Raw genomic sequence first — 19,279 nt, forward strand, 5'->3', positions numbered from 1 at the left:
AGGTATTTTCCCCCCTTAAATAGCTTCCTTTACCTTAGTGCGGTCCTCCTTCACTTACCTCATCCTTCCATTTTGCTTTTAAATGTCCTTATTTCTTCTGAGAAATCCTCACTTCCTGTTCTTCTGTCTGAAACTCCACACCGTAATGCAAGGCTTTCTCCCTGGTGTGGAGTGTTGTGCTCGCCCCCTCCCTTGGACTACAGGAGAGTCGGGACGCTCTCTACGTTGCAGATAGAGAAAGGAGCGGTGTGTGAGTGGGCATCCTGACTCTCCTGTGGTCCAAGGGAGGGGGCGAGCACGACACTCCACACCAGGGAGAAAGCCTTGCATTACTGTGTGGAGTTACAGACAGAAGAACAGGAAGTGAGGATTTCTCAGAAGAAATAAGGACATTTAAATCAAAATGGAAGGATGAGGTAAGTGAAGGAGGACTGCACTAAGGTAAAGGAAGCTATTTAGGAAAAATAAATTGAACCTTTACAACCCCATTTAATGGCAATTGAGGGGTACGGCTCCAGATTGACAGGTATACTGCAGGGATAGAGAATGTGGTCAGTAAGGCCCCTTTCACATTGAGGCGTTTTTCATGCGGTACAGCGCTAAAAATAGCACTGCTTTACCGCATGAAAAAAATCATGCCCTGCAGGCTTCAATGTAAAAGCCCGAAGGCTTTCACACTTAAGCGGTGCGGTAACAGGACCACTCCAAAAGTCCTGCTAGCCGCATCCTTGGAGCGGTATAGGAGCGTGGTGTTTACCGCTCCTATACCGCGCCTTCCCATTGAAATCAATGGGAAACCGCGGTAACACCGCCCGCAATGTGCCTCTGTAGAGGCGCATTGCGTGCGGTATTAACCCTTTTTCGGCCGCTAGCGGGGGTTAAAACCGCACCGCTAGCACCCGAATATCGCGGTACATACGACAGTATAGCGGCGCTACAAATAGCGCGGCTATACCGTCACCGCACTTCCACTGCCCAATGTGAAAGCAGCCTAAGTTCTGCTGAGTGAACCCAGTTGCTTTTTTTTTTATTACGGTGCTGCAGAGCATATTTTTTGTTCCCGAAGCTGGAGCCAAGCTTCTTAAAAAAAAAAAAAAAAATTATATTTTATATATATTTATATATATATATATATATATATATATTTATATTTATATATTTATATATATATATATATAAAATTTAATTTGGATAGGCTGTCCCTCTAAACAGGACAGATTCTATAGCCTTGTATAAGATTTGCATAGATTTTATAGATTCTGTATCCATTTAAACGGTTGCTTCAGTACAGAGAATTTTAATTGGTTACTGCATTCAGCATTTACTCTTTTGCTCCTTGACTTGACTGTATGCATCAACCTATTAACACTAACAAGCATCTCCGCAGACACCAATTACACTCAAAACTCGCACGGAAAGCAGTTGGAATCCGATTTCGAATCTGAACAATAAAAAAAAGTGGATGTGTTCTTGTTGACACTGAACAGACTTTTATGACGAGATTCTTTTCATGCTTTCCATAAATGCAGTTTCCTGATCTCCACTGCTGTAAGCTTTCTTTCTTTACATGGACTGCGAATTACAAACTGCGAGCTAGCACTTCCTTTGCTCTAGATTCCTTATGCGATTACCTGATCATGTGCGCTTGCTAGCGAATTCACACTTTTTTTCATTTTAGTCACAGGTGTAAAAAAGAGAATACACAAGCTTAAAGGGGTTGTAAAGGTAAAAGTTTATAGGATGCATTAAGGTAAAACATCTGACAGCACCGCCCCCCCCCCCCCCCCCCGTTTTACTTACCTCACCCCTCGAAAGTCCCGGGCGCGTTCTCGTCATCCTGTTCGGTTCCCAGCCTGGCCGTTGATTGGCTAGGCTGGGCGGTTTGATAGCAGCGCAGCCATTGGCTGGCGCTGCTGTCAATCACAGCGGATGACGCGGCGCGCCGGGGGGCAGAGCCGAGCGATACAGTCGGCGGCTATGGCCGCCGCTGTATTACGGGAGCGCGCTCGCAAAAGCTTTCCACCATGCGAGGGAGCTTGCATGAAGGTGGAAAGCTTTTGCAAGGAGGAGCCGAGACAGCCTCTGAGGGACCCCAGAAGACACGGATCGGGGGCCACTCTGTGCAAAACGAACTGCACAGCGGAGGTAAGTATAACATGTTTGTTATTTTTAAACCAAAAAAATCTTGCCTTTAGTGTCCCTTTAAGGAAAAGATTCACAGCACAAAGTCGAGGACGTCATATGACGTCCTCCCGTGGACAAGTGGTTAAAAGAATGTATAGCTTGGGAGCAAGTCACCAAAACTAGCAGCCTGCATCTAAAATCTAAAAAAATAAAAATGGGAGTTTCTGTATTTCTCATAGTGAAATACAGAAACTCCCTAGTCCTTTTTTTTATTATTTATTTTTTGAAGAGTTGCTGCACCGTTTTCATCGGTCAAAACCGACCGTGTGTGGGCCCCATAGGTTATTTAACCATCGGTTAAAAAAAGCCAACGTGCTTTAAATTTTAAAATGTTAAAAATCCACGAATGCTCAGAATCAAGTCGACGCATGCTTGGAAGCATTGAACTTTGTTTTTTTCAGCACTTCGTTGTGTTTTACGTCACCGCGTTCTGACACGATCGGATTTTTAACCGATGGTGTGTAGGCGCGACGGACCATCAGTCAGCTTCATCGGTTAACCGATGACAACGGTCCATCAGACCGTTCTCATCGGATGGACTGATCGTGTGTACGCGGCTTTATAGGGGAGAAATGGGGCTACATGTGGGCCAAGATCCGGGTCCAGGGCACCTACGACCGGCCGGTACCGGGTCCCAAAAGTCACCCGAGAAATGACCATTTAACATGGGAATCTATGGAAGGGGTGCCCGGCTTTGAAAAATCGGTGCTCCCCGGCCAACAAACTTTGCACACTTGTAAAGGAAGAGTGGGGCTACATGTGTGCCAAGTTCCAGGGAACCTGCGGTGGGTCGGTAATGGGTCCCCAAAGTCCGGTAGATCAGGCGCAAAAAGGTGACTCGAGTATAAGCCAAGGGAGGCATTTTCAGCACTGAAAAACTCGGCTTATACGGTATTTCTTTTGGACAAAGAGGCCAACCATCAGATTGAAGTCCAACAGAGTGACTTGGGAAGTAAAAGTGATCTGAGAAAAACAAACCTTTCCAGAAAAGTCAAGATTTGCATATAATTTCAGCTTCCAATATTTGTGGATTAAAGCGGAGTTCCGGCCACAATTTCATTTTTATATATAAATACCCCTGTAATACACAAGCTTAATGTATTCTAGTAAAGTTAGTCTGTAAACTAAGGTCCGTTTTGTTAGGTTGTTACAGCATTTAGACACTTTATAAAATAGAAATTGACTGGGGCCATCTTAAGTGTGGGCATCATGAAGCCAGACTGTACGACTTCCTGGATTTCAGCCTTGCAAATCTCGCACATGCTCAGTGCTGCACAAGCAGTGTAATAGGTTTTAGATCAGGTTTCAGCACCTGTGCTGTCCAAGTCACATGATTCTTTGAGACTGGGGAGTGCACAGACTCCTGGAAAGTTACACCCACTACATTCCCAGGAGTCTGTGCGGTGTAGGTTAGGAAGCTTAAAGCGGGAGTTCACCCATTTATTTATTTTTTCCCCTTAGCTTCCTGCTCGTTTTGTCTAGGGGAATCGGCTAGTTGTTTTAAAATATGAGCCGTACTTACCCGTTTTCGAGATGCATCTTCTCCGTCGCTTCCGGGTATGGGTCTTCGGGAGCGGGCGTTCCTTCTTGATTGACAGTCTTCCGACGGTCGCATCCATCGCGTCACGATTTTCCGAAAGAAGCCGAACGTCGGTGCGGCTCTATACTGCGCACCGACGTTCGGCTTCTTTCGGAAAATCGTGACGCGATGGATGCGACCGTCGGAAGCCTCTCGGAAGACTGTCAATCAAAATAGGAACGCCCAGTCCCGCAGCCCATACCCGGAAGCGGCGGAGAGGATGCATCTCGTAAACCGTAAGTACAGTTCATATTTTAAAACAACTAGCCGATTCCCCTAGACAAAACGAGCAGGAATCTAGCATCCATCTAAGGGGAAAAAGTATATTGTAGGGGTGAACCTCCGCTTTAAGCACCTAGGTGCAGGAAGAGGGAAGATTACCTATTCTGCCTAGCAACAACACTTTGAAGGCATCTAAAAAAAAAAAAAAAAATTCTTAAAGTACTAATGACATTTTTTTAAAACTACTGATGTAATGTTATATTTATGGGTGGAACTCCACTTTAATTGATGGTTTAAACATGCTCTTTGCTTCGGCCCTTTCCATCATATGTTTATATTCATTCAGCCAGCATTGTGAAATACTTTATAGTAGTAATCAATTCATAGTAACATGGACCATAGCCCTTGCCTTTACACCAAGTTTTGCGGCTGAAGACCACTTCAATCTCCATTTTTATTTTCTAGATACAACACTATTTTTCTCCTCCCCTCCTTGAAGGCGAATCAATTTTTGCGTGCTCAACGAGATTCCAGCATGACACAGTGTGCGGGTTTATCTGAGAGCACAGGATGAAGAAAGACAGGCGTGATCGAGTGCTCCGGTCCTCCAACGCCAACATATCTTTATCTGAAAGCAAACTAACATTTAACATGACAGCCTGTCTCCGTGGCGGTTCTGCGCTAAGGAGACACTTCACGTTGTTTATATCGGGCGTAAATTAGACTCGCTAACCCACACATTTAGAAGACCTTTGGCAAAGCTCAGAATGTAAAACATTTTTTTGTGCTAGCATACTTAATTAGTTGGATCTTATTTCCTAGTAAGGACAGAATCTGAACATGTGATGTATATCGGTACAATATACAACTGGGTTTGTATATAAACAGGGTGACGCTGACAAATAGCTGGAAATGTAATCTGTTTTGAAGGCAAATTATTAGAAAAAGAAAAAAAATAGCTGGTTAGCAAAGACATGAATAAAGGAAGCACTGTCTTGCCAACTATGTAATAAAACTACTGATCAGATAAAAAAATCCCCCACACACTGCAATCTAGTCAAATGAAATCAATCATTTATCCAAGAAAGCTACCACCATAAAAACACTGATCTTAACCACTTCAATACCGGGAACTTTCGCCCCTTCCTGCCCAGGACAATTTTCTGCTTTCAGCGCTGTCGCACTTTGAATGACAATTGCGCGGTCATACAACACTGCACCCAAAATACATTTTTATCATTTTCTTTCCACAAATAGAGCTTTCTTTTGGTGGTATTTGATAAAATTTTAGAGAGAAAAACTTTTTTTTCCCCGTCAGGAAAACCGTGGTTAAAAAAATAAGAACATGTTCTCTATTTTCTCGCCGTGAATCACGTCGTTTTTTTTCCCCTGCAGTTTTCCTATGGGGAAACACTGCTGTGGAGCATACACACGGCCGATTTTCCCGACCAAAGCTTTCAGGCAGTTTTCCTGTCGAGAAAACCGGCCGTGTCTACATGGGGAAAAATGACAGAGCCGATTCTCGGTTTTCCCGGCAGTCTTTTGACCGCCGAGAAACCCGATCGTGTGTACAACGCATGACATGTTAACAAAAACAGAAAAGGCTTGGTCTGCAAGTGGTTAAAGGGGAGGTTCACCCTAAAACTACTTTCTAGTATTACAATGTCCGACACATTACAATACAATTATGCCTATTTTTTTTTTTTATGCTGATGTACAGCATAAAAAAAAAAAAATAGGCATAATTGTACAGCTAATTCACCCGCGGCTTCCAGGTTGCGAATCCCGCGGGCGTTCCTAACTTGCTGGTGATTGACGTGATGACTAAAAACGAGCTCCCCCCTGTCGCGTAAGCTGCGTCACGATTGCCAAAAGGAGCCGAACGGCGGTGCGCAGGCGCAGTATAGCGCCGACTCGCCGTTCGGCTTCTTTCGGCAATCGTGACGCAGCTTACGCGACGGGGGGAGCTCGTTTTTGGTCATCGCGTCAATCACCAGCAAGTTAGGAACGCCCACTCCCGTGGGATTCGCAACCCGGAAGCCGCGGGTGAATTAGCTGTACCGAGGTATGTACAGCATAAAAAAAAAAAAAAAAATAGGCATAATTGTATTGTAATGTGTCGGGACATTGTAATACTAGAAAGTAGTTTTAGGGTGAACCTCCACTTTAAGCATGGTCATGTCTATTGAGGAAACCTCAGCTGGAAGGTGGACTTCAGTTCTGCCTCAACACAGCCAACACTACTTCGCTTTCACCTCATATAAACCAACTGATAAATTATACAGCCTCCAATTATGAATGGTAGGTCACAGGAAAGATTGTACAGAACATGCAACCCTTCACTACTGCACAGGTTAGCCCACAAGCTTTAACTGCGTTCTCTTCTGCAGATTTAGATAAGAAGTTGCACTGATAAGCAGCTGTTGATTAGCGTTTGTTTGCTCTCGGTGATCGGCGTATAACTATACTTTAATCTCGGCTCAGTCTGACTTCCTACCACCTGGCTCTCTCCTGACTTTCGCACCGTAGAGGCATTCCGTCTTCGTACATGCAACTAGCTCCACAGAACAATCTATAAGAAGAGGGAAGCCTCTAAAGTTAGCAGTATGACTGATCTTTCAAGTCAAAGCCGCTGAGCTTGTACATATGCAAAGGAAATAAGAGGTATGGCTCCCTTGTGAGAACTTATTTCTGCTTTAACTTGGCTTTGGTAGTCCTTTAAAGCTTTGGATGAAACCTAGCACATTGACCTGACGTTACTTTCTTCTACTCTTTACTGGAATATAATTTAATAAACTGGTTGATGCTGAGCAGATTTTCCTTGGAACGTTTCTTTCCTAATCAGGGTGAAAATGTCCTTGTATGGCCATGCTAAAAGATGCTCCCGACAGATGTGTTATTATGGGTCCTGACACAGCAAAATATGAGAATAACTTCATAAGTTAAGCATTTGAGGACCGCCGCACGAAGATATACGTCAACAAAATGGCACAAGGGCGTACATGTCCCCTTTAAGATCCCAGCCGTGGATCGCGAGCGCGCCACCTGCGGCGCGCTCGTGACATGTCCTCTTCTCCGTACCCGATCGCCGCTGGTGTCCCGCGATCGGGTGACAGAGAGGAAGAACGGGAGAGAGGCAAGTGTAAACAAACCTCTCCCTGTGAGCCCGTCACTGATCGTCTGTTCCCTGTCATAGGGAACGACAATCAGTGACGTCACACGCCCCCCCCACAGTAAGAATCACATATTAGGGCACACTCAACCCCTACAGTGCCCCCTCCTAGTTAACCCCTTCACTACCAGTGTAATTTTTACAGTACCCAGTGCATTTTTATAGCACAGTTCGCTGTAAAAATTACAATGGTCCCAAAATAGTGTCAAAAGTGTCCGATATAATGTCGAAGTCACGATAAAAAAAAAAAAAAAAAAAAAAAAAACGCTGATCGCCTCCATTACTAGAATAAAAAAAATATTAATAAAAATGCAATAAAACTATCCTCTATTTGGTAGACGCTATAAATTTTGCACAAATCAATCAATAAACGTTTTTTTTTCACCAAATATATGTAGAAGAATATGTATCAGGCTAAAATGAGGGGAAAAAAAAGTTTTTTGATTTAGATATTTTTTGGGGACATGTATTATAGCAAAAAGTAAAAGATATTGCATTTTTTTCAAAATTGTCGCTCTATTTTAGTTTTTAAGCGCAAAAAATAAAAACCACAGAGGTGATCAAATACCACCAAAAGAAAGCTCTATTTGTGGGGAAAAAAGGACGCCAATTTTGTTTGGCCACGTTGCACGACCGCGCAATTGTCAGTTGAAGCGACACAGTGCCGAATCGCAAAAAGTGGCCTGGTCTTTAAGCTGCATAATGGACCGGGGCTTAAATGGTTAATGAGCATGACTATTTGCTCCTCTTTATGGAGTTGACCATGATGTGAGAACGTACCAGGAGAAGACCAGAAGTAGTATCCCGAGGGGAGTAGCTGCCCGGATAATCGTCGTCCTCTTCTTGGACTTGCTGAAAACTGCGTTTCAATGATGCCTTCTCCTCGCCCGCTACAAAACGAGATGAAGTTTATTAACATAAGTCAATTAAAAATATTTACTTCAATATCCAAGATGCTAAAGGGAACATAAAACCACTGGATTAAAGAAAGTTTACCAAATGCATTATTTAGTAATGGGGTTAAAGTGTTACTAAACCCCGGACTCGGCATTCACTAGATCTGGTCTCCCACAGTACACAGACCATGGAAATGCAATTATTTTAGTAAATATAAACTGCCAATTTCCTTTTCTCGCCAGCAGGATATAGCAGTCTTGTGACTTCGATCTTCTTGTAGGAGGAGCTTTCATTCTCCCCTGATTGTCCTATGAGGCTGCAGGACCTCTGACCCTCTGTCTGGACAGTGCCGATAGACCATGTACTGATCAAATGCACCCTTCCAAGAAAGGGAACAACTCTCTGGCAATACACACCAAACTGAGCATGTTCAGAGTGCCCCCTATGGCTTTGTACTATTAGGAGATGGATTAGGGACTGTGAAAGAAGGGGAGGATCAGAGAAGACAGGATGAAACAGAATTTTTTTTACACATAGTTACATAGTTAGTCAGGTTGAAAAAAAGAGACACAAGTCCATCCAGTTCAACCATAATAAAATAGTAATAATAATAATAATCATAATAATATCATACAATCCCATACACCCAATTCCATAACCACAGTTGATCCAGAGGAAGGCGAAAAACCCCAGCAAAGCATGATCCAATTTGCTACAGCAGGGGAAATAAATTCCTTCCTGATCCCCCAAGAGGCAAATTGGATTTTCCCCAGATCAACTTTACCTATAATTTATTTATATTACCTACACAAAGCAGAGTAAATAACCCCTTAGATTCTACAATGGGTATAACAGGCATGCTTTACTGCAGGGGTAGGCAACCTTGACACTTCAGCTGTGGTGAAACTACACATCTCATCATGCCTCTGCCTCAATTAAAATGCAAATCAATTTATAACTTGAGTTACTTGTACTCCCGCAAATGCCCCCGATGCCTGGCCCGAAAACTTGTCCCCCCTTGCCACGCGCCGCCGCAGCAAACCCACCGCCGCATACCGCAAAGCGGCCGCGTTAATCAGCGTGCGGGGAACATTACAGCTTTCGTTTGAATAGATGTGTTCCCCGCCGCGTATAGACACTCCCCCTTGCTCGGGATTGGACGGATGATCTGTCCAATCCCGAGCAACGGGGAGTGCCTATACACGGCGCGGCGGGGAACACAGATATTCAAACGAAAGCTGTAATGTTCCCTGCACGCTGATTAACGCGGCAGCGGCGGCATCATCTAGGTATGGGGGACATGGCTGGATATATGGGGGACATGGCTGGATATATGGGGGACATGGCTGGATATATGTGGGGGACATGGCTAGATATATGACTGAGAACTGATATCTCGGATTACATGAGATGGGACATTAATCATAATTCATGTATTGCAGGATATCTTGGAATATTACAGGTTGCTTATTCTGACCCCAACAACAGGTCAATAGGACAGTGATTCATTCAATGTGTAACATAGACTGTTGAGATGCTAATTAAGTCCACCTGGCTGTAGTGATGGGGCTTGCTGTGATTGCATTCTGTTGTCCTTTGTGCTAATTACGTCTGCTCCTAAGATCTTTAATTGTGTATGCTAATGACACTGTTTTGTGTGAAAATACTATTGATAATAGATGTGGAATGTGACTTGTAGTAATCAACTCTTGTTGATTCGGTGCCAGAATGTCTGTCTAAGATGCGGATTGACTCGTTAAGCACCCATTGTGTGATGTTTTGGGTGGAGTGTTTCATTGTCCCTGTGATTACTGCAGCATGCTTTCTAACTGTATAAAAATCTGAGAGTTTACCATTAAAGCATTCATTCGTTTGAACCAAAGACAGAGCTGTGTGTCTTGTCCTTCTGGGGAATTCTAATGGATCGTGTCTGCTGGATTGTTGGAGTGTCGGATAAGCTGTCTTGGGTTGGTGGAATGGAATATCGTAAACGGTGTTAACCCCTGACCGTTACAGATATATAAAAGTAAGGGTCCCAACACTGAACCTTGGGGTATACCACTGATAACCTTATATATGATTGAAAGTGTGCTACGCCAGGATCACCAGGTGGAAAGAAGCCTAAACAAATGCAGCCACCTCATCCAAGGACTGGTAAGCTGCCATATGTTACATTTGTATTTTCTGAGTTAGATACGGTTGAATGAGCCAGTGTAGTGACTATTGATGTACTACTTCAACAGATATAACAAAACCCTAGCAACAGTATATGCAACCAACCATAACATAGTAAACAAGATACATTCATTGTTAGGCTCTACATACCCTATCAAGTGTGATTGTAAATGTCAGCTTGAGCTATTGAGCTCTATAAACTGTGAAGCCAAGAACAGACCGCTGTATACTACAAAAAGAGCCTAGAGCTCCTTAACATGATGTCTGGAAATAGATAAGCTCAATGCATTAAAAAGCAATATTTTGCATTTGCCTGACTGGCACAAAGTCCATAACAATGCTCTGTAGAAGGGATTTTAATGGATTTCGTATGCATAGTTACGTTTTTTTCCTTTGAGCATAGATCCACTTTGGAAAAGTTATCATTTCTGAATTTAGCGAATCCTATAAATAGTACACTAACCAAATCAGAAACCGGTAACTGAAAAGTAGGAGAGAATTGTAATTACTCCCTTGTACATCACGGAAGTGACAGAATTGCTAGGCTCCTTTTGTACCATATTCAAATATTCTTATTGAAATCAGACGTGCTCTACAAGTAACGTCTTCGAAAGAGAGACATTTATGTATTCCAATTTACGCCGGCAAAGGCTTAATCTCTTCCAGCATGGTTCTGTCAGGTTGTGCCCACAGGACAAAAAAAAAAAAAAATTAAATATATAAAATAATACAAAATGTGCTCACTGACATGGTGTGTATAAAAGCAGTGAGTCACGGGTTAGTCATGCATTGTGTTCCCTGCAGTTATTTTATAGCCGCTTTAATTAGCAGGCTCATCGTACAGGTAGGCCTCTGTGATGGAGCACGCGCGGGCCTCGTCCTGCTGTTTGTATAGAAGGCCAAACAGCACAAGGATGCTTTTAGAGCTGTATATTGTTCTGCCCTCCTAATGACAGGTGCAGGATGACTGCTGGCTAGATTAATGGGGTCTGCAACTCCTTCTGCACGCCAAATAAGCTTGGAGGAGGAAAAAAAAAATGTGTACAATCATTTGTGCTAACTTCACTGTTTTCTAAAAGGGAAACTTAATATCAACTAAATTTCCAATTTTGTAGTCTAATGCCGCGTACACACACAGTTCGATGTGAGCTTTTGGACGGAAATTCTGACCGTGTGTAGGCTCCATCTGACTTTTAAAAGCTGGTTCTAAATTGTTCCGACAAGAAAAGTTATTGTCGGAAATTCCAATCGTCTGTATGCAATTCCGATGCACAAAAAAATATGCATGCTTGGAATCACATCGACGCATACTTGGAAGCATTGAACTTCCTTTTTCTCGGCTCGACGTAGTGCAGGCGCCGGGCTGCGCAGTCGGCGGCCAAGGAAATCTCTGTGCCTGAACAGCCGTTCGTCAGTTGTAAACGGATCATGCGGAATGAACACAGCGCTCGCTCCCGATGCTCGGGGCTGGTTATACACGCCGCTCTCCACGGGCTGTATACAGCAGGGGGTGGATGCTTTTCCCAAAGGAATTCTCAGTGCTTTATGATGGGTAGTGCTATGACATCCGCCCCTTTGAGAAAAGCACTGCCCATCATAAAGCAGTGGCCATCATGCGGCCTCCAATAACCATATCCACCCCTAAGACAAAAGTATCCGCCCCTTGCTGTACAGCGCGACCTGTATAATTAGCCCTGAGCATCGGGAGTGAGCGCCGTGTTCATTAGTCATTGGGCATGCTCCGTTGACAGCTGATGAACAGCTGTTCAGGCTCAGAGATTTCCGTAGCCTCCAACTGCGCACATGTGGCGCCTGCGCAGTCGAGGCCAGACCCTATCCGATAGGGGAACCATCTCGACAAATCACCAGCAATGGCATTCCCCCAATTTTTTCCCTCCAATTATTGATATAGGTCTAGCAGAAGTGGCAGTTAAAGGAGTGACACAATCCACAAAAAACATTTAAGGGCAGCCCCTGATGCCCCTTCTGAAAAGTGGTCTGCCGTGGATAGCTTTTCAGATGGTGTTTGACAGGTGGCTAGAAGGCGATATGTCGTGTCCACAATGTCCGTTTTAACTCTGTAACCCCGCACCACCACTATGTGCATTACACACAGCTCCAAACATGAATGTTTTAGACCCATTTCACACTGGGGGCCATCCGTGTGTTAGCGGTAAAGCGCCGCTCATTCTAGCGGCGCTTTACTGCTGTTTAAGTGGCGCTTTTTGGTGGCTAGCACGGCGCTTTTAACTCCAAAGAAGGGGTTGAAAACGCCTGTGTTGCGGCGCTTCCAAAACGCTTTTTAGGTGCTTTGGAAGCGCTGCCTCTTCAAGGGCATTTGGGGAGCGCTATATACGGCGCTCCCAAACTGCCCGAAGATGCTGCTTGCAGGACGGAGGACTGCCTCAGTGTGAAAGGGGTGTAACAGCGGTATATTGAACATCAAATGCATCATTTTTGCTTTAGCTACAGAACAAAGCACTGCAGTCGTGGCATATGTACAACCACAGCCAACTGCCTATTCTTACCACCATCTAGGACCAACAGTGACATTTTCCTGCCATGATTTCCAATTCTATCCCTGTCCTCCTAGGAGTCTGGGTGTTCCCATCCATCCTTTCCTGTTCTAGACTAGAGCCCCCCTGTTGCATTTAATGGTGATAGCAAGTGTGCAAATCCTGGAATGCAGAGTCCCCAAGACAGGAGAATCATCAAGCAAAAATGAATTTGATTTACGTGTAGAACTACCCTTCAACCACTAAAGGACCGCTGCGTGACAATATACATCAGCAGAGTGGCACGGCTGGGCAGAAGGGCATACATGCACGTCCCCTTTAAGAACACAGCCGGCGAGCTCGCGACCCGGTCCGAAGCTCCGTGGGACCCAATCGCCGCCGGTGTCCCGCGATCGGGTCACAGGAGCTGACGAACGGGGAGAGGTGAGTGTAAACGAACCTTCCCCGTTCTTCTCTGTGGCTGGTCACTGATCGGCTGTTCCCTGTCATAGGGAACGACGATCAGTGATGTCACACGTCCAGCCACGCCCCCTACAGTAAGAAACACACAATAGGTCACACTTAACCCGTTAGCACCCCTAGTGGTTAACTCCTTCAGTGCCATTTTCACGGCAAGTGCATTTTTATATCACTTTTCGCTGTGAAAATGACAATGGTCCCAAAAATGTCCGATGTGTCCTCCATAATGTCGCAGTCACGGGGGAAAAAAAAATAACGCTGATCGCCCCCATTACTAGTAAAATTTTTTTTTAATAAAAATGCCATAAAACTATCCCCTATTTTGTAAACGCTATAACTTTTGCGCAAACCAATCAAATGCTTATTGTGATTTTTTACCAAAAATATGTCGAGGAAGAATACGTATCGGCCTAAACTGAGGAAAACATTTTTTTTTTATATATATATATATATATATATATATATATATATATATATATATATATATATATATATATATTTGGGGATATTTATTATAGCAAAAAGTAAAATATTGCATTATTTTTTTTAAATTGTCGCTCTATTTTTGTTTATAGCGGAAAAAAATAATAATGCAGAGGTGATCAAATACCACACCTCTATTTGTGGGGAAAAAAGGACGTCAATTTTGTTTGGGGGGCCACGTCGCACGACGGCGCAATTGTCAATTAAAGCGACGCAGTGCCGAATCACAAAAAGGGGCCAGGTCCTTTACCTGCATAATGGTCCGGGGCTTAGGCGGTTAAATAGATGCAAGTCAAATTAATGCAACATGACCAGACTCGAAAAACATTATAAACATCTGCAAAGTTGGCAAGACAGGGTTAGTGCACTGGCATCCCAGAAAGAGACAGGGCACTCGTGCCAACCTCAACAAGAATTGTTTGGGGAGCTACAGAAATGTGCAGAGATTAATCCAAACAAATCGAGTTTAGAGCTCATCAGTGAAAACCGCGATCCCCGTCACCTTGGTATCATTTCCAATGCTTTGATCTTCCTCTAGCCAGGGTCTGGTGGTTGCACGTGGCTGCCACAGACAAGTCACTTGTCCAAACAGCTGTTATTCACTGGCAAGCAGGAGGGTAGAGGAGATGCTAAAATGAGGAATCACAGAATATTCCACATTCACATTTCAGAAGTAAAGCTGTAAGGGATTTTGTATGTGTTGCCAGACTGACCATTAATTACTCCATTAGCATACAAGGATATCAGAGGTCTACAAAAAAATCCAATAGCTAAAATTTTGCTTAAACTTTAACACTTCTAAAAGTTGCCTTAAATCATTCTAAAGCTGAAATGTAATCTGCTAAATGAGAATGAGGCATCACTGCCACAAATCCAGCATTTTGGGATTGATGGATGTGTTGGCATTCTAAACAGAGACATGTTATACTTCAACTATGTCTGTGACAGTCCTCCATGGCTTTACTTAACCACTTAACCCCCGGACCATATTGCTGGTCAAAGACCAGAGCACTTTTTGCGATTCGGCACTGCGTCGCTTTAACTGACAATTGCGCGGTGGTGCGACGTGGCTCCAAAACAAAATTGGCGTCTTTTTTCCCCCACAAATAGAGCTTTCCTTTGGTGGCATTTGATCACCTCTGCGGTTTTTAGTTTTTGCGCTATAAACAAAAATAGAGCGACAATTTTGAAAAAAATGAATATTTTTTACCTTTTTGCTATAATAAATATCCCCCAAAAATATATATAAAAAAAACAGTTTTTTTCCTCAGTTTAGGCCGATACGTATTCTACATATTTTTCGTAAACAAAACGCAATAAACGTTTGATAAAAAATAGGGGGTATTTTTATTAATATTTTTTTTTTACTAGTAATGGCGGCGATCAGCGATTTTTTTTCGGTACTGCGACATTATGGCGGACACTTCTGAGAAATTTTTGGGACCATTGGCACTTTTATAGCGATCGGTGCTATAAAAATGCATTGGATTACTATAAAAATGCCACTGGCAGTGAAGGGGTTAACACTAGGGGGCGGGGAAGGGGTCAAGTATGTTCCCTGGGTGTGTTCTAACTGTAGGGGGGGTGGACTGGCATTAGGAAATGACTGATCTTCTGTTCATACAATGTATGAACAGAAGATCAGCATTTCTCTCCCTGACAGGACCGGGAGCTGTGTGTTTTCACACACAGCTCCCGGTCCACGCTCTGTAACGAGCGATCATGTGTGCCCGGCCGCGATCGCGCCCGCCGGGCACGCGCACGGGAGTCAGCGTCATGCAAGCGCCCCTAGTGGCCTGTGTGAGAGCCGACGTATAGCTACGGGCTCTCGCGCAGGGGAGCCAACCTGCCGCCGTATAACTGCGGCGGCAGGTCGGCAAGCAGTTAACCACTTCCATACCGCACCTATTCTGCCACTTCTCTCCTACATGTAAAAATCATGTTTTTTACTAGAAAATTACTCCAGGAGAGGTTGTAAAACGTCCCTTGTACATGAAGCCTAACTTGAGGATATTTCATTTGCTAAGCACTTGTATCAAATTCCGATTTATTTTAAAAGTATTGCTTTGACCATTTTTAAATCATTCAGGCTCTTTTTCTCCATTTTCATCTAATGATCCAGCCAGTAAGACTAAATGATTGGTTTTGGGTTGCTTTAAATGGGAACCTCCGGCTGTGTAATACAGGTATTTGCCCCCCCCCCCCCGATAAAAGATCGATGCAGAATACGCAGCAATCTACGCCATGTCCGGCCCCTCTTTTATCCCCCCCCCACTGTCTTCTGGGAGACACACAGGTCCCAGAAGACAGCAGGCACCACTCAGAACGCGCAGCACAACTCACGCATGCACAGTAGGGAACCAGGCTGTGAAGCTACAAGGCTTCGCCTCCTGATTCCCTTACTGAAGATGCCGGAGCCGAGGAACAGGTCTGCTTTATTAAAAGCTAGCAGCTACACTTTTTGTAGCTGCTGACTTTTAATAAACTTAAAAAAAAAGTGGAAAACCCCTTTAAGGTTTTATCAAAAAAAGCACAAAAGGAGGATCAGATGTGTAATATTTCCTCCCAGCTCCCTGGAGGCCGTCATGCTTGGAGCCAATCCGAACTCCTATTCAGCCAGTTATTTAATTCATGTATTTGGGATCAGCAAGTCATAAAGAGGAGTCAAAACACACAATGCTAGGATTACACATTAAATACACAAAGGAATTTTCTAGACACGGATAAAATGTACTAAAACCCAATGCTATTTAATAGCTGGCCTTCTCGGGAGAGGAGCATGACGATGATGGTGAGCAAAACAAAAAGGACCATAATTAATTAGGAGAACGTCTTTAATAATTTGTGACAGTGGACAGGTTCTCTTCTGCTCCATATTGAAGGGATTAGCAAAGGGAACCGCTGTTTTATGGGGATTTTTACTGCATTATATGCTACAAGGTCCGGGGCTTAAGTGGTTAAATCCATTATTCACACTGCAAACAATATTTTTGGATACCTAGTAACATTCCTGTAATGAACCAAACATAGAACACCACCCACAGGGGCGTCAAAACGGAATAGCTTTAGTAAGTGGCAGTTTCTATAAATCATACCTTTATTAGACCAGTGGGAGTCAACTTTGGCGGTATAGATGGACTCTGCTGCAGCTCCTGATAAAAAAACAAAGGGAATGTATATAATAAAAGGAAGATGGACCAGATCAAGTCATAATAAAAGGAAATTAATCTACATCTAGAATCTACAATCTATATCAGGGATCTGCAATTAGCGGACCTCCAGCTGTTGCCAAACTACAAGTCCCATGAGGCATAGCAAGACTGACAGCATCAAGCATGACACCCAGAGGCAGAAGCATGATGGGACTTGTAGTTTGGCAACAGCTGGAGGTCCGCTAATTGCATATCCCTGATCTATATCATAGTTGGCACTCGCTGGGTTTGCAGATCTACATACAAAATCGCGCATTTTCACAATGACCTTTTCATCTCATCCACAGATAACGCCCAGATCTACCACCTATTCACATCTAACCTCTCTTTATCGGTCTTAACCACCAGTTCAAAAGCATTAACTACATGAAATAAAGAAAGTTACCGCTCCAGGTGGATTGTGTTAGGATGATCAGTATGGTCTCAGGAGATCAAGGGTGCTGGCAATGCACAAGGCAACAAATGGAAAAAGAAAATATGGACAGCCGCACTCCAAAAAACCGTGATGGTTGTCTTTATTTAAAAAAGGAAAAATGCACTACAAGTCACAGCACACTACACGGGAGTAAAACATCTGACGCGTTTCGCACTATAAATTAGTACTTAATCGCATGATTAAGCACCAATTTATAGTGCGAAACGCGTCAGCTGTTTTACTCCCGTGTAGTGCATTTTCCCCTTTTTAAATAAAGGCAACCATCAAGGTTTTTTGGAGTGCGGCTGTCCATATTTTCTTTTTCCATTTGTAGAATTATCTACATAGAAGTAATTAAAACTCATCCTCAATCATTTTCTATCACCACATACTACTTCATAACATGCAACTGAAAGGCTGGCCATACATTATTCAATTTTCTTGTACAATTTTCCTTTAGATTTACCAAAACCTTATATTGTGAGGTCAAACCTAAACACTTTCAATTTGTATCAGGGGCAGACTGACCATTGAGTCACTCAGGCACTGCCCGAGGGCCCCATGCCACTAGGGGGCCCCATCAGGGTTGCCAGCCTCAGTAAAACCAGGGACAGTATGTAAAAATCTATGTTTTTTTTTAGATCTGTCCCGGATATGTCCGAAACCGACATGCTTTTGATGTGAAAATCCCGAGATTTTAGCTGCCCCGCCTCTGCACTGCCTCCTGGCGTGGTGGCCATCTGTAAGCCCGGGGGCCCCATAATCTTCTATTGCCCGGGGGCCCCATGAGTTGTCAGTCTGCCCCTGATTTGTATGCAATCAGGTAGAACCCTAAATAAAAGAAAGGCAAGGAGGAGCACACGGCCACCCTAGTGTAATACTAGAGCTGGGCGATTTTTCCCCCCCAAAAAAATCAAGTTTTTTTTTCAAAAAAATCATAGATTAACGATTCAAATCAATTTTTTTTTTGATGGACACCGCGCCGGTCCTGAGGAGCTGCGGGCAGAAGTTTTTAGGCAAGGCCGTGGCTTCGGCCTAGTCTGCGGTGTCCGGCCTCGCCTAAAAACTCCTGCCCGCAGCTCCTCAGGATCGGCGCGGTGGAACAGTATATATACAGTGGAACCTCAGATTATGAGTATAATCCTTTCCAGGAGAATGCTCGTAATCCAAAGTACTCGCATATGAAAGCAAGTTTTTTACCAGCTGGACTTGGAGATTTCTTTTAACCACTTAAAGTGGAGGTTCCGCCAAATTTATTTATTTTTTTAAAGCCAGCAGCTACAAATACTGCAGCTGCTGACTTTTAAAAAATGGACACTTACCTGTCCAGCGCGCCCACGATGTCGTCAGCCGAGAACAAGCAATCGCTCGTCCCTCGGCTGCACCACCGCCATTCTCGGTTAGGGAATCGGGAAGTCAAGTGTTGCAGCTTGACTGCCCGATTCCCTACTGCGCATGCGCGAGTAGCGTGCCGTGCCGTCACTGGTACCCGCTCTCTCCTGGGAACAGTGCGTTTCCCAGAAGACAGCGGGGGCTGTGGGTAGAGGCGTGTCTGCCACAGTACCTTATTCCCGGAAGTGGGCGCAAATACCTGTCTTACCTGCACCCCCTCCCCCCTGAAAGGTGCCAAATGTGACACCGGAGGGGGGGGGAGGGTTCCGAAAAGTGGAAGTTCCATTTTTGGGTGGAGCTCTGCTTTAAGGACCAAGCCTATTTTTCAAACTGGTGTTTATAAGTTAAAATCATTTTTCTTTTGCTAGAAAATTACTTAGAAACCCCAGACATATATATTTTTTTTCAGACACCCTAGTGAAAAAAATGCCGGTCGTTGAAATACTTTGTGTCACACCGGATTTGCACAGCGGGCTTATAAGCGCAATTTTTTTTGGAAAAAATACACCTTTTTAAATTAAAAAAATAAAAACAAAGTTAACCCATTTTTTTTTTTAAATTGTGAAAGATAAC

At 43.8% G+C, this 19,279-nt stretch overlaps 1 protein-coding gene across 2 annotated transcripts in view; it reads right to left on the bottom strand.

Moving 5' to 3' along the window:
* Positions 1-19,279, bottom strand: part of RPRD1B (regulation of nuclear pre-mRNA domain containing 1B) — a 95,844-nt gene that overhangs the window by 24,610 nt on the left and 51,955 nt on the right. For both annotated transcript variants that reach the window (XM_040330570.1, XM_040330569.1), the window contains 2 exons: positions 16,783-16,839; positions 7,938-8,047 (listed from right to left, as the gene is read on the bottom strand). In XM_040330570.1, coding sequence (XP_040186504.1) covers positions 7,938-8,047; positions 16,783-16,839 — 167 coding nt within the window. The remainder of the gene's footprint in view (positions 1-7,937; positions 8,048-16,782; positions 16,840-19,279) is intronic.

The sequence above is a fragment of the Rana temporaria genome, chromosome 12, assembly GCF_905171775.1.
Source record: "Rana temporaria chromosome 12, aRanTem1.1, whole genome shotgun sequence".
NCBI classification, from domain to species: domain Eukaryota; kingdom Metazoa; phylum Chordata; class Amphibia; order Anura; family Ranidae; genus Rana; species Rana temporaria.